This window comes from Camelus dromedarius, chromosome 14 (assembly GCF_036321535.1).
Source record: "Camelus dromedarius isolate mCamDro1 chromosome 14, mCamDro1.pat, whole genome shotgun sequence".
Classification (NCBI taxonomy): Eukaryota; Metazoa; Chordata; class Mammalia; order Artiodactyla; family Camelidae; genus Camelus; species Camelus dromedarius.
Genome location: NC_087449.1, coordinates 17,706,080 through 17,734,002, shown reverse-complemented (window position 1 = coordinate 17,734,002; position 27,923 = coordinate 17,706,080). Strand labels below are relative to the sequence as shown.

The window sequence follows — 27,923 nt, the reverse complement described above, 5'->3', positions numbered from 1 at the left end:
TGAGGCTAGTTTCATTTCCTTCTGTTTTTTGATTTATGAAAACTAATCATTTCCAAACCATTTATTAATGGTTTATTTTTTCCCTACTGACCTACAACATCTTTTCTTTGATATATCAGGATTCTATACATGCATGGACCTGTTTGGGGGCTCCCTGTTCTGCCATAGTTATGTATACTTGTCTATTGTTGCACTAATATCTCACTTTTAAATTATCACATATTTATAACACATTTTGACATCTGGTAGGGTATATGGCCCACTTGATTACTTGATTTTTTTTCTTGAGATGTTTCTTACATTATCAATATAAATTTTAGAACTAGCTTGTCAAATTTCATAAAAAAACAAGTTTAATTTTTTATTTGAATTCTAATGAATCTGTATTTTGTTTTGAGAGTAATGACACCTCTAAATATCCCTGGGCATGCTATACCTCTCCATTTAATTAGGTCTTCTTTAATGTATTTAAATTATATATATCTCTATCCATATCTATACCTATATATAGATATAGATATCTCCTCAATATATTTATGCTTTGTTGAAATTCTAAATATTATTATTTTTCTCAATTGGACTTTTTTTTTTTTTTGCTGATTTGTACAATGCAATTTAATTTGGTATATTGATTTTATATCTGTTAATTATGACAAATTTATTTATTCTATTAATTTATCTGTAAATTCTTCCAGGCTTTGTGTATAGACAACCACATCATCTTGGAATAATGGCAGTTTTAGTTCTTTTTTTCAAATAATTTTAGCTCTAATTTTTTCCTGGCCTATTGTCCTGGCTCAGCAAGGAAAAGTAATGAAAGAGGTTGTCCTTGTTTTAGCTGCTTTTGAAGGAAATGTATTTACATTTCATCCATGTGTATGGTACTTGCTGTAGTTTTTTACTGATGCCCTTTATCAGCAGAATATATTTCCTGTTTGCTAAGAGATTATTTTTTAATTTGTTTGATCAATGTGGATAGCATCATATTCTTTCATCATACTTTAATTCCTTTTTTATTTCCTTAAACATATTAATACCTTGTTCATATTCTATTTGGGATATCTCTAATATTTGCATTATTTATATGTTTTATAGTTTTTTTTTTCTTTTTCATTTGTGCACTGGGTTTTTGATTGAAAACTCATGTTTCTTAAACACTACTTATGGAAAAATTTTTGAGGCCTGTGTTCTAAAGAGGGCATTAGTTTTTCTTCTGTCAGACCAGAGGGGCCAGTTACCTTACAATCACTCTGAACTAAATTTTCTACAGAGCATGTCTTAGACTTTACAGGGACTGTGAATCCAGTCCCAAATGTAAATGAGTGAACCTTGTGATTTGGAAGTCCTGAAGAACAGTTTTCTTTCCTATAACCAACTTCCCTTGCCCCATCACCCTAGATCAAATGGGGATGCACAAAGCAGGACGAATTGTTGTTTGTGTTCTGTTTCACCCTCAAATGGGTCACCCTTTCATTGCCCGGTATGTATAAAAAGGAGGGTATCACTTACGTGAGAGCCCATACCAAAAAGGGCCTAGCTTTTGTGTTAAATCTCTTAAGACTGGCAAGTTAAAACCAGATTCCACACCGCCAGGGAGCAGTTAGTCAGGAATAGCATTTTGTGGTATATTCAGGCTTCCGATTTATGTTTCTTACATCATAGCAAGCATAGCCACGCTGAAAAAGACATATTTTCATGTCCTATCTGGCTTTCGGCCATTTTCAGGTGTTTAACCTTGGGAGGGTTTTTCCTCCACATCCATATGGTTGATGGTGGAAAGAACAGGCCGCCAGCTTTCTCTGCATCACAACTGGTCGTCTTTACAATGGACCGTGTTGGTTTTCCTCTTGTCCTTTCACCTCATCCTATTATCTATGGTTTGTGATATCACTTTTGTGAAGGAAATGTCTTCTTGTTTCATATGAAGTATGTTTAATAAGTTTTCTAACGTTTTCTCCCTTTTGCTGCAGCAAATCATTTAAATAATGTATTCATCTTCAAGTTTTTTTTAATGTGCTCTTTTTTCATATTCTAGTGCATATTTTCATATTTACTTGGGTTCCCCCACACACCCCATTCCTTACTGTGCAGAGTTCTAATTTGAACTGATGCTTCCCAGTACACAGGTATGTACTTTGTAAATATCCCACTCACTGTCTCCGCGATTGCTAGTTGGATGCACGTCCCAAGGCAAAGTGCAGAGCATGTTCATGCTCACAGCTATCCTCCTCTTCTCTGTGTCTAGAAGGTCTTCCATAGTCTGTTTTTATATTCTTCTCATATTTTCCTTCCTACATATAAAGTGTTAAATCTGAAATCATACCCAATAAAGTGCAATGGACAACCAGATAAAGGAGGAAAGAATGAGAACAGGGAATAATATCTGACTGCTTTCAAAACTGGAACCATTTACAGAGAGAAGACTGTCCAGTTCTGTCTTTGGTACAAGTCTAGAAGTTTCTGAGCCAGAAAGCAGAATCTCAGGAAGGAAAAAATAAAGTTCTCTGTTTTCTTTCAGAAACGCTGGACTGTTTCTTCCATGAGGCTAAGCTGGGTATAGTATTGCTTGTTTTATTTTTTGCTTGTTTGTTTTTTGTGTTCTAACTCCTTGAACTTTTTACTTTGTTGAAATGCCTTCTGAACACTGGCCTTGGGTCAGTATTAGGTTTTGAAGGTTCTACAACCATTGTTCCTTTTTCTATATCTTCAAGTCATATTTTATCAGAAAAGTTCAAATCAGGTGTTTATGGCCAGATGCTATGTTGAATCCAGTTGCATTTTTTTGTGCAAAATCATATGAAGCCTCAAAGGCATGATATTCATAGATTTTTTCACCATGACTGACAAAATTTCCAAATATAAATTCAGTAAGCCATGTGTCACCTTGGAGGAAGGGGAGATCCATCATCTCCTTACTCTTCACAGGAAGCTTTTAATTATTGCTTCTACACTAGATTTTTTAAGAAAGATCTGAGGCCAAAATGTCTAATCTATACAGAGGATTTGAGCCTCTATCCTTAATTGTACTAGTCAGGAAAGACTAAGCTATGGTAACAAATAGACCCAAACATGCAATGAGTCGATGAAAAAACAATAGGTTATTTCTCATTCACCTTATAATTCATAATGTTTCAGATCAGTGAAAGGTTAGGAGTGAAATGAGGTAGTGAGGTAGAGGTATTCTTTTGGCATAAAATCACTCAGGGGTTCAAGAAAATGATAGTTTTGTTCTCTTCAACCTGTGGGTTTCAAGATCACCCTGGGGGTTACTATCCCAGTTAGCCAGAAAGGGAAGCAAACATGGAAGTGTACATGGGGAGTTTCACAGGCTATGCTCTCATTTTGTTCACTAGAACTCAGTCACAGAGCAAAAACTAACCCTCAAACAGGTTAAACACTGTAGTCCAAGCACAGGGGTGCAGGAAGGAGATAAAAATAGGTTTGATAAACATCTTAAAATTTATACTACATTTTTGGATTATCTAGAAAATTCTATCAGGACACTAGACTCTTAAGAGTTATGCGACTTGACTCCTAAAAATTCACAGGTTATCAGATTCATCACTTTCCTGTTGGGCTGTGCAGAACAGCTCATGAGAGGCGTTAGCCAAGACTGCATCTGCACAGGAACTGCACTGAGCTTCAAAGTCCTTTTGACATCCTCAGAGAGAAATAGAAGGCTTTGTAACACCAATATGCTCACAAATGTGACACAGCATTAAGGAATGCAGCATTTGTGAACTTCACCTAATTACTGATACACCTCCTCCATCCTGTCATGTAAATGTACACTAGCCGGTTGACTGAATGTGGAAACGCTCTCAACATCTGCTCTAGGCTGCAGAATGTTGATTTGTTTAGACTAGGTCAAAGTATAATTTACTGCAGAAAAATTCTTAGTATACATTAAGCTAATCTGTCTCACTATAGTATTTTAAGAGTCAGACATTTTATCCAAATCTTTAACTCTGAAACCAACTGGGGAGTGGGCATAAGATATAAATTACCACCAAACTACTTTTAAGTTTTTGATAAACTGAATGGACTATGACCTCATGGCACTGAGAGCAGAGTACTGAATCCTAAATCTGGGATACAGAGCACTCTAAATAGAACATTACCATCTTTCGTTTTACTTATGAAAACCATAACTGTTTGATGTCCCTAGCACAGTGGGCATTTTTTGGGAGGAGGGTGCTGTTTTTATTTGTTTGTATTTGCATCGCTGTTAACTCTACGGTGCAGAGCAAGCAGGTAGGTTACACGATGCTGAGGCTTCATTCTGTTCACTGTTAAACAATGTCTCTTATTTCAGACACTATGCCCACAGACCTATTTTGAGCACAGCATCAGTCCCAAGGATTATTTACTGGGACTGTCTTACCTATTCACTGAGAATCCTAATTTTCTTGGTTTTTCACTTTACTTTAGCGACAGCTATTCTGAGAGTGAGCACCTGTGCGTATCCTGGTTATTCAAACCTTCTCCTCGTTACCCACACTTGTCCTGCCTCCTTACCCTTCAGGCCATGCTATCTTTTTCAAAGTCTCTGGAGTTTAGGCAGTTGACTGAGAATAATTACATCTTATTTTTGATTTACGTGGAGGCAGGCCGGCATATTGAAATAGCCTCAGACCTCGAATCGGGATTTCAGGATTCCGTTCTGAGACCTTCTGTGTGAAATCTATGATTCTGATTTCCAAAGCTATCTAAGCATATATCTGTATGGTGAAGGAACGTGGGTGATTTTTACAATGATGATCAACTTTGAATTCCATGTGTGCTTATTTTATATTTATTTATGTATTTATCCAATCTATAGACATGTTACCAGACAATGTGGTAAGTATGGGAGTAATAATAATATGCACTGAGTCTTTTTATGCCTTAGCTTAGTTTATCTTCACTCTCCCCACTTAACAGTTGAAGAAACCGACACACACAAAGCTTAATAATTGGATCAGGCTTGCGTAACAGTAAGGGGCAGAGCTAGAATTCAAGGCCAGGATGACCAGTTGCAGAGCCCGTCCTCACAACCGCTGTGCACACTGCCTCAAGCAGAAGAGTGAGTAAGTGGAGCCTCCCTCTTCAGAGAACTCACAGGCCACAGAGAAAGGCTGACTTGCAAACAAATAGGGCAATGTGATGAGTGCTATATACTAATGCATACAAGGTAGAAGGCCCTTTGCCTTGTGCTAGTCACTCTGTTGTTTTACATATATTATGACACAAGCCTCAAAACAAATCTTCAAGGTGGGTATAATTATTTCCAGGGTTTTTTGTTTTTTCTTTTTGTTTTTTTTTGTTTGTTTGTTTTTGGTAAGAAAACTGAGTCCCTGAGAGGTTAACTAATTTTCTCAGTACTCTGTTGCTAATAAGTGACTGAGATGGGATTAGAAATCACATTTGTCTGATTTCAAATCCTATTTTTGTTACCCTCTGTCACACTCCACTGCATAAACATCAACCCTACTTTGAAATTCTCTGAAATTTATTTCTCCGTTGCTGTACTTATTCTTTCCATGAAATTATAATTTTAAAGTGAAAAAATATATAGTTTGCCCAAATTTGCCAACAATGCATGAAAGAACAAAATTACCATCCTTAGTAACTTCACAAAGAATTCACAAACCAAAAGAATAAGATTATTTAGGGTCATTTAACACTAAAGACAAACAGTTGCTTTAAACTTTTGCTTTCTGTCTGCTGGGAGTTCAATCCATGCTGTCCCTAAAAAATTCAGATACTTGAACAGAGAAACACATCAGAATGTCAGGATGAGGGACTACAGAGAGATGATTACCTCATTTTCAAAATTTAAGAAATTTAAGTTCTTTGTCCAATATTGTGTAATAGGTTAAGTAACTGAATTAAAAACAGAATTCAGATCTTCTGCCTTTCTGTCTTATACTCATTATGCTGTAATCTCCAAAGTACATGTTTATTATAATCACCTATTAAATTTTCAAATACTTACCCAGTTATTTGTAAGTAAATATAATATAAACTGGATAATTCAGTATATTTGGGAGAGTGTTTATTCAGGAACCTGTATATTCTAAGCACGTCCAAGATGACAATAAAATTCATTGCTAATTCTCATTTTGTAAATGTTTTTCCAAATTTGGTTTAGTATTGTTATACATGTGGGGAATAATAGGAGGGAAAGGAAGAGAGGAAACAAACAAAAGAATAATGAGAAAAGAGTAGCAATGGGTTAATGATGGTGAGAAAGAAAGAAAATGAATGCATAAATGAAGGAAGGCATGAGTGGGGATGGGGGAAGAATGCTTGAATGTATAAAGGAAGTTTCCCAACAGTTTGGCCCCTTCTGTTTCAAATTTATCTACCCCAACTCTTCTACACCCTGCCTTTGTTTATCCTGTTTCTACCACATATTTCCTCTAATCACTACACCCTCACTCTCTTCAAGCACACTGTATGCAAAACACACACCTATGTGCAACAGCAGACATAAGAATATTTGTCAGTTCTTGTGAAATTTAATCATGTTGATATGAAAAAGATCCAAAAAGATTAATTCTGTGTTGTTCTCAAGTGTTCAGTTACAAAGAATTCAGTTCCACAAATCATCTTGCTTGACATCCATGCTCACTGAGAACATATGGGGATAAATTTGGACGTAAATAAATATGGGTTTATAAGGTCTATGTTTGTGCAAGGTTTCAACTTTCAAGGTCAGTCTGAAGAATAAATCACCACAAGCCACCCTGCAGGTTTCAGAGTCTGACCCGTGGGCAGCTTACTAGGCACACATCTAGATGAGAACCCTATCCCAGAAGCAGAAGTGGACACAGAAGTGTGTGGCGTATAGATTTGTTGTTTCTTTCCTGACTTCACCACTTTTCTTCAGTGTGGCACGGAATCATTTTCAACCTAAAGCATTTTCACTGTTAGAAATTGCTCGCTAGTTGATGGTCAATCTCCTATTACTTGATTATACCTATCACTTGATAAATATTTTTTCAAGAAGTGATAAATGTCAACCTAGGAGGAACTACAAACAAACAAAACAAACAGACTGTCATCTAGCAAAAAGCTAGATGTATTAAAGCAAGAAAATTGTTTTATCTTTTACTTTCAGAAAAAAAAAAGAATAAAAATATGCACATTTCGTTACTGCAGATGCATTCTGATTTTCTATGAACAAAAGGGTAAAAGATCACTCACAGACCCTTAGCACTAAGACTGTTCTCAAAGCCTAGATAATAGTATGGGAGAATACATTTAAGTTAAATTGGGTAACAGACTCATTAAGTAAAAATAGCCTTGGCACACTAGTCATTAATTGAAGAGTAAGCCTTAGGTTTAAAACAAAGGACCAACCATGCTTCCCTCAACAGAAGAAACCATGTATTCCTTAACTGTATGTTTAATAACACAGTTTTGCTTCAACTAAGGGATTACATAAACCATAGAATTAAATCTGAAACTTTTTATACCATGAAAGTCCCAAGGTGAAAAGAAAAGGTTTAATTCGTAGACATTTATGTTGTTCTGTTGAGAATTGTTTTGTTTTAAAACATGCCTTCTGGGTGATTATTCTAATTTCTAATTTCTAATATTCAGGGTTCAATACCTATAGGGATTTTCCTTCAGATATCTTAGCTCCTGAAGTCTCTTTTAGCAGCAATTCTTTTTCAGTATTATTACTTTAATTCTTTCCTTTGCCCTTGCCATGCCAAAACAGAAATCTTCCAAGTACAATCCATGGGTGTAGGAAATAAAAATACTTAAATACATTTCTTTAATATTCAGATGTATTTCTGAATAATTTTATCATCTCAAAGTTATTCTTCTTTGATTGTGAAGCACTGGATCTATGTCTCCTATGAAAATTCATGACTCCCATTGAATCCTGCCCTGCCTTCCTCGATTGTACCCACCCTCCATTCTGTTTTCTCTTTTGGTCTCCTCCAGCTCACGGCAGCCTGACAGATCAAGCAGTGCCTTGTCCCCTAACTCCTTTGCGGTTAAGCAAATGCTAGAGCTTCTGTCGGGGAGACCTCACTTTCTTTTATTTCCTTTTTTTTTTTAATACCTGTCAAATTCAATTTTAATCTTCAGACACCATCAGGGCTGAGGCATCTTGGGAGCCTTCTATGATACCCCAGGGCTGTATTTGGTGCCTTTCTGAGAGCCTTGCACAGCATCTTATGATTGGTTTATCAAAGCACTTGCCACGCTGTATTATAACTTTGTGTTTCTTTTGTCTTTCCCCCCTCCTGCATGGTGAACTCCTTGAAGACTGGTATCCAGGGCCCTAAGGCCTAGACAGTATCATGGTAAGCAATAAGTAAATAGGTAAATAAATATCTATATAAATGTAGACTTGCTGAAGTGTTTCATTATTACTCTACAAATGGCACATGCACCAGTACTTTATTTAGAAAAAGAGTAATATATTTTTTATGCCCTGCATCGGTCCAGTTAAGTGTTAATTAACTCACCAAGAGATATAAAAAACCGATGAGTAGCCTGAAGTATTAGCAGATGTGAAAGATGAAGCAAATGGAAAGAAAAGGTAGGGACTCAAAACAGAACCAGAAATAAAAGCTAAGGTGATCATTCTGAATTCAAATAGCACTCATTTTTCTTTGGATCCTATGGTAGTATCTTTGCCCCATTCCAACTCTGAGTTCAGAGATTTTCTCTTTATTTAAGGTGATATCTACTTGTCATCTGCAATTTCTCCTAGTGTTAAGTCGGACATGTCTGCCTAACTTACCCAAGGTTTTGGAGAAAACTTTATGAACTGCCTGAGAAAACAGGTTATTTCCCTAGGATCCTCCTCCTCCTCCTTCTCCCTGGTGGCCTCTCATTTCAGGCTTTGATACAATTGTACTAAGTTTTACTAATTGGTACATTCTATTCTACATGTTTGGAGCTAGTTATATTGGAAGATAAAGTGCATATTTGCATAAATGAATATGTATCATGTGCAAAATAATGCAAAAATATGTGCCTGTGATTTATTGGATAAAGCTTAGTTCACAGTGTACCCAAAAATATCTTTACTGTTTGACCATAGGTAGACTTACTCAATTCTATTTTACTGGAAATTGTGTGTGCAAAGTAATCTCTGACACCTAATACAATGATCAATTTATAAATCTAACTGTCATCAGTGAAAATTGAAATGATATTCAGGCCTCTTTTTATCTTTATCTAATTGACTTCATATTTTTACTGGTTAATTAATACCTTCCTTTATTTATGTCTTTTTGTTCTTGAAAATCAGGGAAATTATTAAAAGTTCTAATCTCATTGAACTTTAATTTTCTTATCTGCAAAAAAAAAAAATGGAATTAATGCTTCCTTTTTCCTTTTTCACTATATAAATGGCAGGTTATCTTTATTGAATCCACCTGAAAATTTTGGTTAAAAAAATGGTATCAGAAATAAGTCAACATACCATTTACTTAAGGTCCTAAGAGAAAAAAAATCGTCATTGTGGAGCAAACTATTATTTCTTCTCTGTTTTGCCTAGTAGAGTGATTGGTTTGGAGAATGCTAGTATTTTAAATAATTAATTCGATGACTATTTTTTGAGTGCCTACTGTGAATCAGGTGCTACTCTATGGGGCAGGAACGCATCACTGCAAAAAGGAAGGAAAAATCCCTGACGACACAGAGATTACACTCTAGAGTAAATATATACCGACCAAAAGATTTAAAATAAATTTCCTCCTGCAGGGGGCCAACCACTGTGATTGGTACTGTATGTATATCACCTCATTTAATCCTTACCCAGACACTGAAAAGTATCCATTACTGTCCCAAATTTACAGAATTGGAAATTGAGATTCATAGAGGGAAAGCAGTTTCCCAAGATCTTAATACCCAGTAAATTATAGAAGAAGGGTTTGAGTAAGTTCTACCTGACTATAATGCTCACATGTCTAAAACAGTTACTCTTTAAGTAGAAAAATACATACAAATGCTGGGGAGGACGAAGAGCCTGTCACAAGATCGGATAACTCTGTGCCTTTCACCAGCAGTGTTCACTTTGAAGGCCCAGGTCGTGCTGGCTTTCCTGATCTCTGATCTCTGGGGTTCTGAGATCTTTGCTACTTGAGTAGTCTGAGATACCGTCTGCATTTTCCAGATTCTAGATTTGGCTTCCATGAATCAACTTTGCTGATTGTCTAGACTCTGATCTTTTATTTCCTGTTTTTCCCAATTCATTGCACATATATGCATACATAGAAAGAAATATATTACTCATATATTTATTACGAATATACTATATCATATATTCATGAATATATGAATATACAGATAAAGACATGGAGAATAGTTGCCTACAGAATCTCCCTACCCAGAAACAAGCCTTTGCATAAAATCTTACTAGACTACTAATGTCTTCCTGTCTATAGTAAGGCTTTCTGTAAATAACTCAAAATTAACTTATTTATTCAATCAACCACCTTGCCCAATCCATCTAAAATAAGTCACCAATCATTTCACTTAACTGCTATTTAATTAAATTCAATAGAAATCCCCAGGACATTGGTAAAAGTACAAATATGTGGCAAATATGATATTATGTATTATATATTATATATAGTGAATGTGGCAGGCATATTATTTATTGTATGTATGATATATATGTGTGTGTGTGTGTATATATATATATCTCATATATACATATAGTGAATGTGGCAAATGTATTAGATGAATAGTAAAACATTAAACATTTCTAACTTGCAGGAAATCTAAATCTCTTTTCTCAAATTGACTTACCACATAACTGAATGTACCAGAGCTCATGAAAATTTATTACATTTCATCTTGAATCCCATTTGGGAACAGGGACAAAGTTTTTCTTCAAATTATAACTCACAAGGCTACTGAAATTCTATACGCAAAATCAATATTGATTAATAACCATGAAAAGAAGGGCTGCCTTGAACCTGGCATGATTCTATCTTCAGGGAATCTTCAGGTTACCAGGGGATGTGCTGTTCTGTGCTGGTAACAGACCACTGTGCTCAGTTTTGAGCTCTGACAAACTAAAGTTTGTTCAGTAGGTTTTGGCTAATTTCCTTTGGGAAATCAGCTCAGTAAAATCCAAAGACCGAGCTCAGTTTTTGACTTCTAAAGGAGCAAATTCACAAAATTAACACTTTCCAAACTTCCTCACAATCAGGAACATATACAAACATACTTACACTCACACACCTACACAGCTTAGATATCCCTGGTACACATGTGACATAACCTTTGCCTTATCCCAAATTAAGGCAAAGTTTAGGTCTTGACCAGAAGTCTGAACAAACTTACATAAAATATTGATTCAAGAGATAAATTTAATTGATAAATCAGTATTAAATACAATTTTTCATGGCACATATAAGAAAAGGTAAACTATCAAAGGTATAATTTAAGAAGCAGTACAAACCAAGATTGTTTAGAACCAATTAAAACTTTCTGTTTGGTCCACTTTCTTAGTATTTTTAATATAATATTGGCACCAATATTTCAATTTACGACTGTAATTGATCTAACTAAAATTAGTTCTTAAAAACAGGTAGTCTGTGTTGATTTAAAAAGCACTTCCTTAACTTTTAAAAAAATTTTCCCTTTTTCCTACTTAAGTTCAAGTTGATTAAAACATCTTCTCTACCTATTTGTAGGTGGCTGACACCCTATAAAAGCCACTGAAGCACCCTTTTCAGCAGACGGAATGTCTCTAGGCTCTGCTTCAAACTTTCCTGCTCCCATTTTGTGCTGGAAGACAATTCTCCACAGGTCTCTTGTATTTCTGCACATCTTGTGAGCAGAGGCACTGACAGCTTTTGTTCCTGACAATCTTTTCAAGGATGTTTGTATAGCAAGCAGTCTGGGGAGACAGAAGTAGGTCTCCCCATGGAGCAAAGGGCAGGTTTGTTTACAGTCCAATATAATAAATATAATTTCTCCCTCTGTGGCAAAGGGCAGGTTTGCTTGCTGCCATTATAAAAAAAATACAAGTTTCCTAAACTCGGGGATCCTCAGCTATGCCAGAAACCCACCGTGTGTATAGGATTCACCCAGCCAGCATCATATCATCCTGTAGTAACTGGGTCTTCAGGAGCAGATGCTAGAAAATGACAACACTCTGACTACTGCTATTGCTACGGGTAATAAACTGCCCTTTGTCTCTGTCTTCTGCCAGAATCCATGAAACTCTGGCAGATCCTTCACAGTTCCTAACATCAGTTTCCCCAGTTCTGTCCTACTGCTTCATATATGGATGTTCTTCTGCACATAAATCCTTTAGATGATGACTCATTTCGTTAGTGTGTCTTTCTTTCAATTAAATTTCTCTCCAAATTTCTGCATCCTTAGTTGACCTTCAACAGTCTAAAGTCCCCACTTGTTTAGGAAAAAAGCGAATCAGATTAAATAAGTGACAATGAACTAAAGTCAGAGGGATAAAAATAATATAAAAGAAAGTATGAATGCAAAAAAAGTGTGGATTATACATGGAGTACAGGCCCATGAAAATACATATGGCGGCCGGGTGATCAATTGTACCTCCACTGGAGACATCACTTTAGAGACCTTTGCGTTCTGGGGGTTTGAGAGTGGGCTGTATTGCCAGGCTGTGTGCCTCGTTTACCTGACAGATTGACTCTACTTTTTCTTTTCTTAGTGCTCACTGATAAAAATATTACTTCCTTAGTAGTCCTATTTCTCATCTCTCTTCCCAACCCTCCAACAATAAAACCAGTAGACTCATATTCAGATAAGTATGGTTAGGGATAAAATAATCAGGAATTTTTCCTTGCTTATTACCTCTTATATCACAGCGCCCCAGAGGGATAAGCAGCGACTCTCTACAACAGGAATCTTGAGGGTCAATGGGAGTTAACCATAAATGCATATTTCCAGCCCATATACTGGAAGTAGGGCTGGTGGGGCACAGAAATTTTCTATTTTTAATAAGGTTCTTTGGTAAATCTGCTGAGGTTTGTCTCAGAACATTATATGAGAAACTCTGCTCCAGAAACCGCTTCCTTCTGGCATTATGCACATTTGCTCAGACTCAATCCCAAATTATATAACTTAGTCACGGACAAATGTTAGTTGGTGGCAATGCCGTGGTAGACGCTCAACTGCCAATGGTGTTTTCATAGTTATTTTTGACCCATGGAAGATTCATATTAATATGAAAAACTGCTTAGTTTTAGCATTTGGGAATATATTTGGAACAATTTCTTCTAATCTGTGTACTCAATACTACGTATTTATTATTAGCAATGGTCAGTGTATAGAAAGATGTATAATAGGATGAAAAAAATTGGAAGCTGTAGCCTGAAAACACTTTTGGTAAAATACTTCTTATCCCCAAAGTACTTTATTCAAATAAATTAAATAATGTGAAAAATTTTCGGAGGAAGACTAAGGAAATATTTTTGAAAAGTAAAGACTATCAACAAAGCTGCCATTGTTGTTGAGATCATAAGATATGAAACAGGATGTTAATGGAAAAACGTCTTTCACCTATGTTTTGGGACACATTCAGAGAAAGGATGGAACGTAATGGCATTGATGGTTCCGCAGGTATCTCTTAACATTCTAACTTCCGAATAATGAACTTCATGGGAAAATTACTTCTTCATTTTCTTAATATTGTCCAAACTAAACAGAATTAAATACTCAAATAATAGAAGCATCACAGAACAGTTCTTCTTTTCAAGCACAGAACAGCACACTTCATATCCATCAGTTTTGATTGGAAATTCCATACTTAAATTGCATCAGAATACGATGCAGGTGAAACCCATGAGAATGAAGAAAACACCACGAGTCTACAATGCTTTAGAGACAAGAATATCACAGTGAAGAGAGCCAGGGAGTAGGATGATGTTGGAAATATTGCCATCTATGCATTAAACTGAATTATTGTGGGATTACTTGGGACAACTGATGTTACCTAAAACAATTTGATCTATATTCTCACACATAAACATTTTCACTGCCAGTAGGAGTATTTATTGACAGACCACCTCTTAAAAAACAGCAACAAACTCTTCAGATAGTATTTTTTGGTGTTTTACCTTTTCTTTGAAATTATATTGATAAAAGGTTATGGGACTTACAGTTTACGACAATTTTCACTTTTTTCACATCTGGGAATGACACATCATTTTCCGCACTGCATTCATATTCTCCAGCCTGGTCCCTTGTGATTCCATAAATGTCCAAATATTGTCCATTTTCAAATGGTTTCGCTACATGGAAAAAAGTACAGCATGTTTAATTGTAGCTGCCTGAGGCTTCATTCAAATAAAACAACAAGCTCATGTCTTCGTATTAGATGTTGCTGACAAAACAATTCCAAATGAAACTGGGGAGTTATCAAACCTTTTGTTCTCTCTTGTTCAGAAGTAAAGTCAGAGAAAAAAGCAGAAAGTGAACAAGGGAAACTATAACAACTGTTTCCCCAGAACAGGATATACATGTGTTCTTTTTAATTGATTGTGGTCTCCTAACCTCCTCTCGCATCAAATTGAGCTCTGCACATTTCTGTAATTGAGTTCAACAACCTCCTAGCAGTGGAGACGAAATTCACTAAAATGACTTGGTACAGATTGACTTTTATACAGTGTAAGCTAGCAACTTGACACTTAACCTAACTAAATGTTACTTTTCTTTTGGGGAAATCACACACTTATTCTCAAGGTTTCAAGCCAGATGGCTTGATAAGAGTATGGGGATATATTAAACCATTGCCATATTTCAGTTTCCAAAATTATTAATGTTTCTAAGGGAGGCACACCATATACACTATATATAACCCACCCAACAAACCTCAGAAAAACTTTTATGATTCTCAAACTAAAAGTTCAGTGGTTATAAAAACAAACTGAATTACATTTCTTTTTTAATATTCCAGGGAAAACATGCTACTTGACTAAAAATGGCAGTAGATTAAAAATATAGAGACATAAGCACAGATGAAAGGCTACTCCCAGATGAGTGAGATTTGAAAAAGAAAAGCTCCTTTCTAAAATAACGGAATTTTTAAATTTATTTGAAATTAGAGAATTATCAGGCAGGAAGGATCCTGATTATCAGAGATACGGCAGAGGAAGAACGGGCCTGTGTGAATGTCAGGAGAAAGGCCTCTTCTCGCTCCTTGAAAAATCACATTTCAGTGCACACCAAAGAGAACTGGAAAATGAAACAATGATATAGTCTGTTTTCGAAAGTCAACCTTATTTTTGTTTTCATCTTACGCTTTTGCCAATGCTATTGTAATGATGTAGAAGTTAGAAAACTCAGAAGAAGATTCAATTCTATATGAATAAAACAAAATGAAATTTGGTTATGGTGCTTCAAATATAGTATCTTTCAATTAAAAAAAATTCCTGTGGGTCCCCTTGTCTGGGTGCATCAGTCGCTGCCCTGTCGTCCCCTAGGTAACTACGACTTGGTTAACTAAAACCCGCAGTGTTTAGAGTGTATACGATTAATCATTTCTTCCTTTAGCTGGCTGATCACAATCTGTAGGCAGAGGAGAGTTGGACTTCTGGGATGATAATTGGCTGATACGCTATTGTAGGTATACAGAGGTACGCTTACAAAAGCAGCAGTTGTCTTCAAATCTGTGTTCTGAAAAGCTGATTTTATAATCATTCTGTTTGCTCAACCTAGTGCCTTTATACACTTACATAATATTGATTTTCTATTGTTCCCTTCTTTTTTCTTTATTTCTACCCTCACAATGAAGATAATCTAGGCTTAAAAGTGTAAAAAAACTACTAAAATATAGGGAGGACAAAATCTTTATTCACGTCCAAGAGTTTTTAAAATATAACTTGAATTATAAAGTAAGGGGGATATTAATTGAAAATTAAAGTATGGGGAAAATCGATACACTATATCAGAATTAAATAGCCTAGTTGAGCAGTACAGAGTGAAGCCAATCACAAGTAAAAAGGTATAATATTATGAAACTCTGTAAACACAAAACTTATTAGGGTCTAAGTTATTTTCAGTATTAAAATGTCACATGTATATTCCCATTTTTGTGTATTAACATAAGTTCAAGAAATGTTATCCTCCAAAATGCATGGTTTTGATAACAAACATATATTATAACCAATCTAAATAATCATCTGTTGTCAAATTATTAAATAAATCATTAAGTCTGGTGTGTATGCATGTATGTTGTTATTTAAATAGATACATTAGATTTGTATGTCTACCAGGAATCAAAAAGTACAATGAAAAGCGAGAAATAATAGGTTTCAGAAATTAAAAAAAAAAAATAAAGGAAGCGTGTTTTTCTCTCCTAAATGGTAAAATGGCAGGCTTTGAAAGATTGACAGCAACTGTAAGAAGCTGTATGATAAAATAGCAACAATATCAAAACCACTACCTCCTTCAGCTCGAGAGAGCACCATTTACATCTGTTGGATGTCTGTCTTTAGAGTTCATTGCACTCTGCATAACCAGATCTAGGGACCCTTCGCCAAGCCCACCAGAAATCAGTGTCCTAATTTACAACTACTGGAATTATCAGTAAAATCAATATCTATAGAGCCAGTGAATCGGTGATATTACCAATACTAGCTATCAATAATATGACACTAATATAAAGACACTGAGAGTAAACAAAGCATAAATGCATGGTCAACATCTTAATTTTCCCCACTGCATTCCTGATACTTTAAGCCATCTCGTTACTTCCACTTACCACGCACCAGCTCTCCCCAAGGATTCACTCCCACCATTCTCTTGTTTTTACACAAATACAGTTCTGTTTCCATTCTGAACTCATCTTGCTCTGTTCTCAGTCTGACCTTACCATTCTTGAAGGCCAGATTTGAAACTTGGAGTTACTTCGTTCAGAATTTATACCCCGGAGTTTACTGGTTGTCTATAATTTGCTTGGCTCCTTCTCTGACTTTGGTTTTCCTCAGTTTTCCTGGGTAGTAAGTGTTTTCCTTAGCTTTAGACCCAAGGAAACCAATCCCGTCCTTAGACACTTGTCAGGGTCTCCATTTATTCCCATCACTCCCCTAGCAAAGGGTGAGGATCTGGGTATAGCACAATGAAATGCGAAGAATACCATTTTAGTCCGTGCAATCTTAACACACCTTATCCAAAAAATGGAGGGGAAAGACCAAGGCTGAAGGGATACAGGGAGCTAGCAACATGAGGGTCATCACCAATGCCAAGACTTTACAATATTTATGAGGGCTATGTGTTATCCTACGTACTCCTTATAAATCTAGATGATGTACAAAAACATTGTGTAATATTTGTATTTCTTAGGGTATCAATTATAAATGCTGGCGATGATATAAAATCATTGTGATTAGACAGACAGCTCTCGTTTGGTCTCAGGTTTTGCCTTTCTCCATGGGTGCAACAACAATTTCTGTTTTGCTTATCTCTGTGTCCCTAGCTCTAGCATAGTACCTGAAACAATATACACTTGGTAAATATTTATTGAATAAGTAAGTACACACACTGATTAATGAATTAATAAAGTCCTATAAGAATAGTGCACAGAGAATCTAAACTAAAGTAAAAGCTTATATTTGAAGAAGTTGCCACTTCTTTTTCAGAGTTGGGAGGAAGGGAAAGAATAAAGCATTGTCATCCTTCCTGACATCTTGAAGTGATAGTGACAGCAGTGGTAAGAGCAGACTCTGGAGTTACCAGAGATTCTTTTTTAAGATTATAAAAACTAACAAAAACTTTAAATACATTTTTGAAGGAAAAAAAGATAAGCACTGCCTGTAATCTAAACAATAGTTTTCTTTTGTGTTTAGTCTCTTCCAGACACAGAGAGACTCTTCTCAAAAAATGGAGAACTGAAGACATTCCATGAGCTTTCACTGATGTCACTATTATCACCTTCTTCAGCGAGAAACCTGAAAAATAGGAGGCACCTAGGCTTTATAATATCTCTCGCATGCTGACTTCTGATAAGAACCTGGCCAGAAAGAGCTCTACATTGACCACCAAATGATAACCTAGATTCGGCTTCATGGTTTGGTAAAGCATGTGAAAAATATTAGCAACACCATAACTCTACAAAGTGCTAAAGTGCTTCAGAAAAAAAAAAACATTTGACAAAATCAATCTCTCTTTCATTAATTTGTAGAATTTCACTAATTTTCTTTTCATCTCTCTGGCTGATTTTCTTTTCCCTTTTTCCAAACCCGTCTCATCTTCACATCTCCCAAATATTGCTTCTGTCCTATGACCTCTTTTTTTCCTCATTCAGTACACTCATTCTGCATACTCTTCATGATTTAAGGGATCTTGTTCATTCATTTTCATTTCATTATTTTCTATGTATTGATAAGTCTCTGATTGATCTGTTTAGCCCGTATCTGTATCCTGAATCTTGGACACGTTTATTCAGCTGGAAATCACTCAGATGTCTCACAAACATCTCAAAATCAAAATGTCAAAACCAGACTTCCCTTTCCTGCCATACCTGCAACTCTCCCTGTGTCCCAAGTCTCGGTGAATGCTTTGATCATCACCCAAATGCTCGAGCCAAAAATCTTAGCACTCACTTTGACAGCACCTTTTGTCTCAGTCCAGACAAACATCAGTCACTGTGACCTGTCAATTTTACCTTCTAAGAAATTCTCCAACCAGTCACTGATCTCCAAATGCAAACACACAGATGATGCACCAATAACTGCATACTGTTTTGCAGAGTCATTTCAAGCATTTCCTAAAACCCTTGCTCAGAAACAGTCATACCACTTCTCAAGGCTGCCCTGCAGGAATATATTTTGTTAGGTTCTCACAGCCGTTTATTATTAAATAGTACTCTGCAACTGAAGTTTTAATATCCTTTGAATGGTTCATTTACATTTGATTATAATGATTTCCTGTCAGCCTGTTATCCACCAGCACATTTAGCATCATGCAAGTACCTCTTCTATGCACTGTACCATACTGAGTGGTTGGGCATGGGGGTTCTATCTAGCTTCAGATCCTAGCTCTGCCATTTACAAGCTGTGTCACCTGATACGAGGTATCTGACCTTTAGTTTACTTATCTGTGGTGTGTGAAGATAATAACAGAACCTGCCTCACATGGTTGTTGTGGGGATTAAGTGGGTTAATACAAGTAAAGTGCTTAGGACACATCACAGGAATTAAAATGTATGCTATTACAATGCACAGGTTTTGGCATGCCAGGGAGGTTGGTTTAGATAGATATTGTTTGTATGGTGAGAAGTTACTATATTCAGCGATTGACAATTCTGTGTCAACATGATATTCAACTGGAATACAACTGAAAATAAAGATCTCACTCAGGGGTGTTAATTACAATGATCAGTTCAGTTCTCATACCATTGCAGGAGATTGGAAAATCTATCTGCCTTGTAGATCTGTAGATCGAATTAAAGGTTGATCTCATGTTGAAGTAACTTTCTCTCTGCCTGAATTCTCAAGGAAAATTTAACCTTCTTGATTCACTTCTTTCCTTTCTTAACCAAGCCAAACCAAAAAGCCTGCACTGTTATATGGCATATACGTGCTTCCAATGATTATTTATTTCTTCCCTTTTTTATTATTTTTATTGAACTATAGTTGACATACAATATTAGCTTAAGGTACACAACATAGTGATCAACATTTATATACATTATAAATTGATCATGAGGAGAATTCTAGTAACCATCTGTTACTATACAAAATTATTACAATATTATTGAGTATATTTCTCATGATGTACGTTACATCCCTATGACTTATTTATTTTATAACTAGAAGTCTGTAACCCTTAATCCTCTTCACCTATTTTGCCAACCTTCCACCACCCACCTCTGTTGATCACCAGTTTGTTCTCTGTATCTGTGAGCCTATTTCTGTTTTGTTTTGTCTATTCATTTGTTTTGGTTTTTAGATTCCACAAATAAGTAAAAATCACACAGTATTTATCTTTCTCTGCCTGACTTATTTCACTTAGGTTCATATCTTCCAGGTTCATCCATATTGTCATAAAAGGAAAAATTCATCTTTTTTATAGCTAAGTAATATTCCATTGTATATATACATACTCCATTTTCTTTATTCACTCATCTACTGAGCGTTCCTCTGTTGATGGACATTTAGATTGCTTCAAAATCTTGACTACTGGTAAATAATGCTGCAATGAACACTAGGATGCAAGTATCTTTTCGAATTAGTGATTTTGTTTTCCTTGTATTAATTAATATTTAGAAGTGGAATTACTGGATAATATGGTAGTTCTATTTTTTACTTTCTGAGGAAACTCTATACTGTTTTTCATAATGGCTGTATCAATTTACTTTCCCACAAACAGTGCACGAGGGTTCCCTTTTCTCCACGTCCTCACCAACACTTGTTTCTTGTCTTTTTGATAATAGCCATTCTGACAGGTATGAGGTGATATCTCATTGTGGTTTTGATATGCATTTTCTTGATGATTATGAGTGTGATGAGCATTTTTTCATGTGTCTGTTAACCATTTTCATGACTTCCTTGGAAAATATGTATTCAGATCCTCTGCCCATTTTTTAATCTGATTTTTTTTAAAATATTGAGTTGAGTGAGTTCTCTATATATTTTGTATTTTACCCCTTATCAGATGTCTCATTGGCAAATATCTTCTCTTATTCAGTAGGTTTCCTTTTAACAGTTGATGGTTTCTTTTACTAGGAAAACGCTTTTTAGTTTGATGTAGTCTCATTTGTTTATTTTTGCTTTTATGTCCCTGGCCTGAACAGACACATTCAAAAAAAAATATTGGCTAAGATTGATGTCAAAGAATATATTGTCATGTTTTCTTCTAGAAGTTTTATGGATTCAGGTCTTATGATGAAGTCTTTCATCCATTTTGAGTTTATTTTTGTATGTGGTGTAAGAAAGTGGTCTGGTTTCAATCTTTTGCATTTAGCTCTCTAGTTTTCCCAACCTATTTAATGAAGACACTGTCTTTTCCTCACTGTATATTCATGGTTCTTTTGTCATAAATTAATTGACCATATGAGCATGGGTCTATTCTGTTCCATTGATTTATGTGTCTGTTTTTGTGTCAGTTACAACACAGTTTTGATTAACATAGCATTGTTCTTTGATTTGGAAGGTATTCCTTTGTCCCCTCATTTTACCTAGAAGTCTCTGGTTTTTGTTGTTGTTGTTGTTGTTTGTTTGTTTGTTTTGGTCTTTTTTGGTATTAGGTATATCAGCTGTGTCTCCAGGTCTTAAAAGTGGCATTGTGTAGAAGGGATCCTGTGGGTCCTAGTGGCACAATTCCCCATGGTCACCAGAGCCAGGCTGCCCCAGGGGTATCTTCTATGTGGGTGAAGATACCCCTCCTGCACTGGTTGTGGTGTGACTGCTGTAGATGTACTGGTAAGTGGGTTTGGCCGCCAACCTGGTTATCTGTGTGGTTCATCCATGATTGCAGTGGATGCCCTCATCTGCAGGGCTGCTTTCCAGCCTGACTGTCTATAAGGCCTGGCTATGCATGCAGAAGGCATGCTGGTGGGCAGGACTGGCCCCCAGCCTACCTGTCTGCAAAACCTGTGACTACTGCTGGCTCACTGCTTGTCAGGGCTGGCTTCCAAAATGACTGGCTGCAGGGTCAGCTGCAACTGTTGGGGGGGGGGGCACTAATGTGTGGAATGAGAGCTGCTTTGGAGGGCCGCTGGTACTGGCCATGGCCCACCTTCCAGGTAGGGCATGATGGAAGCCACTTTAGAGGGGCATCAGTGCTAGCTGTGTCTGCCCACTTTGGAGGGACCAGCTACGGTGGGTGGCTTGGTTGAGACAGGTCCTCAGGGGATACTGAGGCAGGACACACATTGTTAGCTAAGTTGATGGAGAGTGACAGAAACAGTGGCCACCAGCACTGTTCAGCTGGCTGAAAGAAGAATGCACTTTTATTCCCAGAGAAAGTTCCAGCACATATTCTAAAATTAATCAATGGATCTCATCTTGCATGACCCAGATGCTTTTTAAGCTGTAGCCTCTGTGCTGGGGCTCAGCATGAGAGAGTCTGTGTGGGAGCCCTTCAGGAGCAAAGTCTTGGTTTCCCACAACTTTCTGGCTCTACAGTACAAAAGGCCCACTGGTTTTCAAAGCCAGACATCATGGGCTCATCTTCAGATCCTCCAGGCGGGAGCCCAAGGTTGGGCTCAGACCCCTCGCTCTTCATGGGGGATCTCCACAGTTTGTAATAACTTCCTTGCTTGTGGTCGCCACACTGATTTGGGGGTTTGGACTAGACTGCACCTCATCCTCTCTTACTCATCTAAATGTGGCCTTTTAAAAAATACCCTTAGTTGTAGAAAATATGTTCTGTTAGGTTCCGGGAGAAGATGGCGGAGTAGAAGGACGCTCACAGGTCACCCTCTCCCACAAATACACCAAGACCCACATCTACAGACCCACTCAGCCAACCAGAGCACCTGCGGAACTCCGACAGAACATTGCCCTCTTCAAAAGATAAAGACGCCAAAAATCTGGTAGGAGAAAAGGAAAAAAGAAAGAACAAAAGGCAAAGCAGCGCGGGACGGGTCCCGCGGGGAGGGAGCGGCAAAGGAGGACTGGCGCTCGCTCGCTGGGTCTCCCCTCTCCAACTGAGAGGCCAGCGGGACGGAGGGGGAGCCTCCGAGGCTCGGATCTGTACAGAGCAGCCCTTGACTAACAGAACTAAGTTAAACGGGCACAGAGCGTCCCCCCGACACCCAGCCTGAGACGCGGGCCGGCAGCGGCGGGCAGGGCCAGGCTGCACAAGCCGGGCGGAGGACGGAAGTGGCTGCACGGAGGCAGCCCCGGGGGAACGCAAGGGGCTGCGCGCCCTGGCTGTGGGTGCACAGGGCAGAACAACCTGGGCCCTCCATAAAACAGCAAGGTTGATGTGCTCTCGGGGGAAGGGTGCACACCCCCATCTCTGAAAACCCGCGGAAAGTTTTCGGGGGAAGAGAGGCGGGGCTCAGGCACAGCCGCCATATCCTCCTCGCTGAGCACTCAGGCGGGGGCGGGGGCGAAACCTGCATTCGCACCGAAGGGCTTAGCAGCCTCAAAGGCCACACTGAGACTGACCTGCAGCCCGGGGCAGATAGGATCCTTCCATCCTGGTCCCTCAGAGAACTTGCTCCACAAAGACAAACAAGGAGCTGGGTTTTGGCTCGGAGCAGGGACAGGGCGGTCCCTCGGTCTTCCCCGAGCCCACCCGCGGGGCGCCGACCGGGGCGGGGCGCCGACCGGGGCGGGGCACGCAGCCGCACAGAGAGCGGAACTACCTGCAGCGCAGGTAGAGGGAGAGCGGCCCCCCCCCCCCCTTTCAGGCAGGAACACAGCCCCTGACCGAGGTGCTGGGAGGGGGCACGACCCGCCCTCCTCCCCGGCCAGTCTGCAACATCTGACTGCGGCATCCGGAGGGGCAGCGACCCGCCCGCCCACAGCAGAGAGCGGCACCTGACCCAGTGTTAGGAGGAGGCGCGATCGGCTTGCCGACCGGTGCTGGGAGCAGCACAGAAGAGGGCGCCAACGGAGGGCCTCTGAAAACAGCAAGCTGAGCCTCCAAAACAGGACGAAGACAGAAAGACTTCACATTAAAAGCACACAGACTCCAGGAGAACACTGACAACCCCCCCCCCCTTTTTTTTTTAAATCTGTTTTTACCTGCTCTATTTTCTATTACTCTCTTAATCTTTACTTCTTAATTCATTTCTATTTCTCTTGGGTTTTGATGTCCTGCTATTGATTAGACACAGGTTTCAAATACATCTATTCATCTCACCCCCCCCCTTTTTTTGTAAAGGTTTTAAAAGGACGTCTCAACCCGATTAATACTCTGCTTCAACTCACTCTTCTATTATTCATTATACACTGTTTTCAAACCCTCTTTCTCCCTTCTTTTAAAATTCTTTCTCTCTCTCTTTTTTTTTTCTTTTTTTCCTAAGTTCTATTCCTAAATAGGCATCAGATAGATAAAATCCTTAAGGACCAAAATAAACAACTGATACTCCGTAAACCACAGTGCCAAAGAGGTATGAGCAAGATGAAGAAGCAGAAAAACCTTTCCCAATTAAAAGAACAAGAGAAATCCCCTGAAAGAAAGATCAACGAAATAGACATCGATAGCCTACTAGATCAAGATTTCAAAAAAGGAGTGATCGAATTGCTGAAGGAATTAAAAGAGATAGTGCTTAGAGATATAAAATATGTCAAAAATGAAATTGAAGCTATAAAGAAGAGCCAAGTAGAATGGGTAAACTCATTGACAGAGATGAGGAATGATCTAATAGCTGTGCAAAGCCGACTAGATAATGCAGAGGAACGAATTAGTGATCTAGAAGACAGGGCAATAGAAAGCACCCATTCAGAAGAACTACAAGATAAGCAAATAAAAAATAATGAAAATAGTATAAGGGACCTATGGGATAACATAAAGCGTCCCAATCTTCGCATAATAGGGGTCCCAGAAGGAGAAGAAAGATCAAAGGGGATTGAAAAGGTTTTTGAAGAAATCATGACTGAAAACTTCCCAAACTTAAAGAAGGAATCAGATATCCAAGTACAGGAAGCTCAGAGGGTCCCAAACAGGAAGAACCCAAATAGACCCACACCAAGACATATCATAATCAAGATGGCCAGAGTCAAGGATAAAGAAATGATTCTAAAGGCAGCAAGAGAAAAGCAAAGAGCAAGTTACAAGGGAACCCCCATAAGGCTCTCAGCTGATTTCTCTACACAAACACTACAGGCCAGAAGGGAGTGGCAAGATATATTCAAAGCCCTGAATGAAAAAAAAAGATGCAGCCTAGGATCCTTTATCCAAAAGGCTATCCTTGATGATAGAAGGAGAAGTAAAGAGTTTCACAGACAAAAAAAAGCTGCAGGAGTTTAGCAACACTAAACCCATGCTAAAAGAAATATTGAAAGGGCTATCTAAATAGAAAAGAAGCAAGATGCTACAGAAATGAGAAACACACAACTGGAAAGGTGGTAACTCATGAATTACAAATAAAGTAAACATGAAATTATAAAAGAAGACATACAAATCACTGAGAGTGGGAGAGGGAGGCAGGGAAATATAGAATATTTTTTTCTTTCTTTTTAAATTTTTTTTAACAGTAGGATGGGCTTGAGATCATGTTACTATCAGTTTAATAAAAACAGTTATAGTAATGGGTTGATAGATTTACAAAAAAGGGTAACCACAAGCCAAAAATTTACAAAGGAGTCACAAAAATTAAATAAAATCCATGATAATACGAAGGAAAATTACCAAACCACAAAAGGAAGAAGAAAGGAACAAAGAGGATATACCAATTCAACTGCAAAGATAAGTTCAAAATGGCAATAAACACACATCTATCATTAATTACTGTAACTGTTAATGGACTAAATGCTCCAGTCAAAAGACACAGAGTGGAAGACTGGATAATAAAGCAAGAACCTTCAATATGCTGCATACAAGAGACCCACTTTAGGGAGAAGGACACATACAGATTGAGAGTGAAAGGATGGAAAAGGATATTCCATGCAAATGGAAAAGCCAAAAAAGCAGGAGTTGCAGTACTGATTTCAGACAAAATAGACTTTAAAACAAAGGCCATAAAGAAAGATAAAGAAGGACATTTTATAATGATTAAAGGAGTGATACAAGATGAGGATATTACACTCGTTAATATATATGCACCCAATATAGGAGCACCTAAGTACATACAAGAATTACTAACAGAGATAAAGGGGGATATTGATGGGAATACAATCATAGTTGGAGATTTTAACACTGCATTAACATCACTAGACAGATCTTCCAGACAGAAAATAAACAAGGCAACAGAGAAATTAAATACTACAATAGAAAACCTAGATTTGGTGTATATTTTCAGAGCATTACACCCCCCAAAAATAGGATATACATTCTTTTCAAGTGCACATGGAACATTTTCCAGGATCGATCATGTACTTGGGCACAAAAGAAACCTCAACAATTTTAAGAAGATAGAAATTATCTCAAGCATCTTTACTGACCACAATGCCATGAAACTGGAAATCAACAGAGAAACAAAGGGAAAAAAAAGGAAAGCATGGAGATTAAACAATATGTTATTGAAAAAACAATGGATCAATGAGGAAATCAAAGTTGAAATTAAAAAATACCTTGAGACAAATGATAATGAAAGCACAACCACTCAAAACCTATGGGACACAGCAAAGGCAGTGCTAAGAGGGAAGTTTATAGCGATACAGGCCTTCCTCAAAAAAGAAGAACAATCTCAAATAAACAATTTAACCCACCACCTGAATGAATTAGAAAAAGAAGAACAAAAAGCCCCAAAAAGCAGCAGAAGGAAGGAAATAATAAAGATCAGAGGGGAATTAAATACAATAGAGATTAACAAGACCATAGAAAAAATCAACTAAACCAAAAGCTAGTTTTTTGAAAAAGTAAATAAAATCGACAAACCTCTGGCCAAACTCACAAAGAAGAAAAAAGAGAGAGCACAAATTAGCAAAATAAGAAAGGAAAATGGAGAAATTACAACAAACAAAATAGAAATACAGAATATCATACGAGAATATTATGAAAAACTATATGGAACCAAATTGGATAACCTAGAGGAGATGGACAAGTTTCTGGAAACATACTGTCCACCAAGACTGAATCAAGAAGAATCTGAACACTTGAACAATCCGATCACTAGAAAGGAAATAGAAATAGCAATTAAAAACCTCCCTACAAATAAAAGTCCAGGACCGGACGGCTTCACCGGGGAATTCTACCAAACATACAAAGAAGAACTCATACCAGTCCTTCTCAAACTCTTCCAGACGATTGAAAAGGAGGGAATACTCCCAAACTCATTCTATGAAGCCACCATCACCCTGATACCAAAACCAGGCAAAGACACTACAAAAAAAGAGAATTATAGGCCAATATCACTGATGAACATAGACGCCAAAATCCTCACCAAAATTTTAGAAAATAGAATCCAACAACACATAAAAAAGATTATACATCATGACCAAGTGAGGTTCATCCCAGGGACACAAGGCTGGTTCAACATACGCAAATCAATCAGTGTAATACATCACATCAACAAGAGAAAGGACAAAAACCACGTGATCATCTCAATCGATGCAGAAAAAGCATTTGATAAAATTCAACACCCATTTATGATAAAAACTCTCGCCAAAGTGGGTATAGAGGGAACATATCTCAACATAATAAAAGCTATATATGACAAACCTACAGCCAGCATAGTACTCAATGGTGAAAAACTCAAAAGCTTCCCACTAAAATCTGGGACAAGACAAGGGTGCCCACTATCACCACTCCTATTCAACATAGTCCTGGAAGTCCTAGCCACAGCAGTCAGGCAACAGAAAGAAATAAAAGGGATCCAAATTGGAAAAGAAGAGGTAAAAGTGTCATTAGATGCTGATGACATGTTACTATATATAGAAAACCCTAAAAGGTCTACACAAAAGCTACTAGAGCTGATTGAAGAATTCAGCAAGGTAGCAGGTTACAAAATTAACGTTCAAAAATCAGTTGCATTTCTTTACACTAACGATAAATCAACAGAAGAAGAAAGTAAAGAAACAATCCCCTTTAAAATAGCACCCAAAGTAATAAAATATCTGGGAATAAATCTAACCAAGGAGGTGAAAGAATTATACACAGAAAACTATAAACCATTGATGAAGGAAATTAAAGAAGACTTTAAAAAATGGAAAGATATTCCATGCTCTTGGATTGGAAGAATCAATATTGTCAAAATGGTCACACTGCCCAAGGCAATCTACAGATTTAATGCAATCCCTATCCAATTACCCAGGACATATTTCACAGAACTAGAAAAAACCATAATAAAATTCATATGGAACCATCAAAGACCTAGAATTGCCAAAGCATTACTGAAGAGAAAGAAAGAGGCT

At 37.5% G+C, this 27,923-nt stretch overlaps 1 protein-coding gene across 3 annotated transcripts in view; it reads right to left on the bottom strand.

Annotated features, from left to right (window-relative positions):
* Positions 1–27,923, bottom strand: part of NEGR1 (neuronal growth regulator 1) — a 778,258-nt gene that overhangs the window by 245,337 nt on the left and 504,998 nt on the right. For all 3 annotated transcript variants that reach the window (XM_064493454.1, XM_010989034.3, XM_010989031.3), the window contains exon 4: positions 14,112–14,243. In XM_064493454.1, the coding sequence (XP_064349524.1) occupies positions 14,112–14,243 (132 nt within the window). The remainder of the gene's footprint in view (positions 1–14,111; positions 14,244–27,923) is intronic.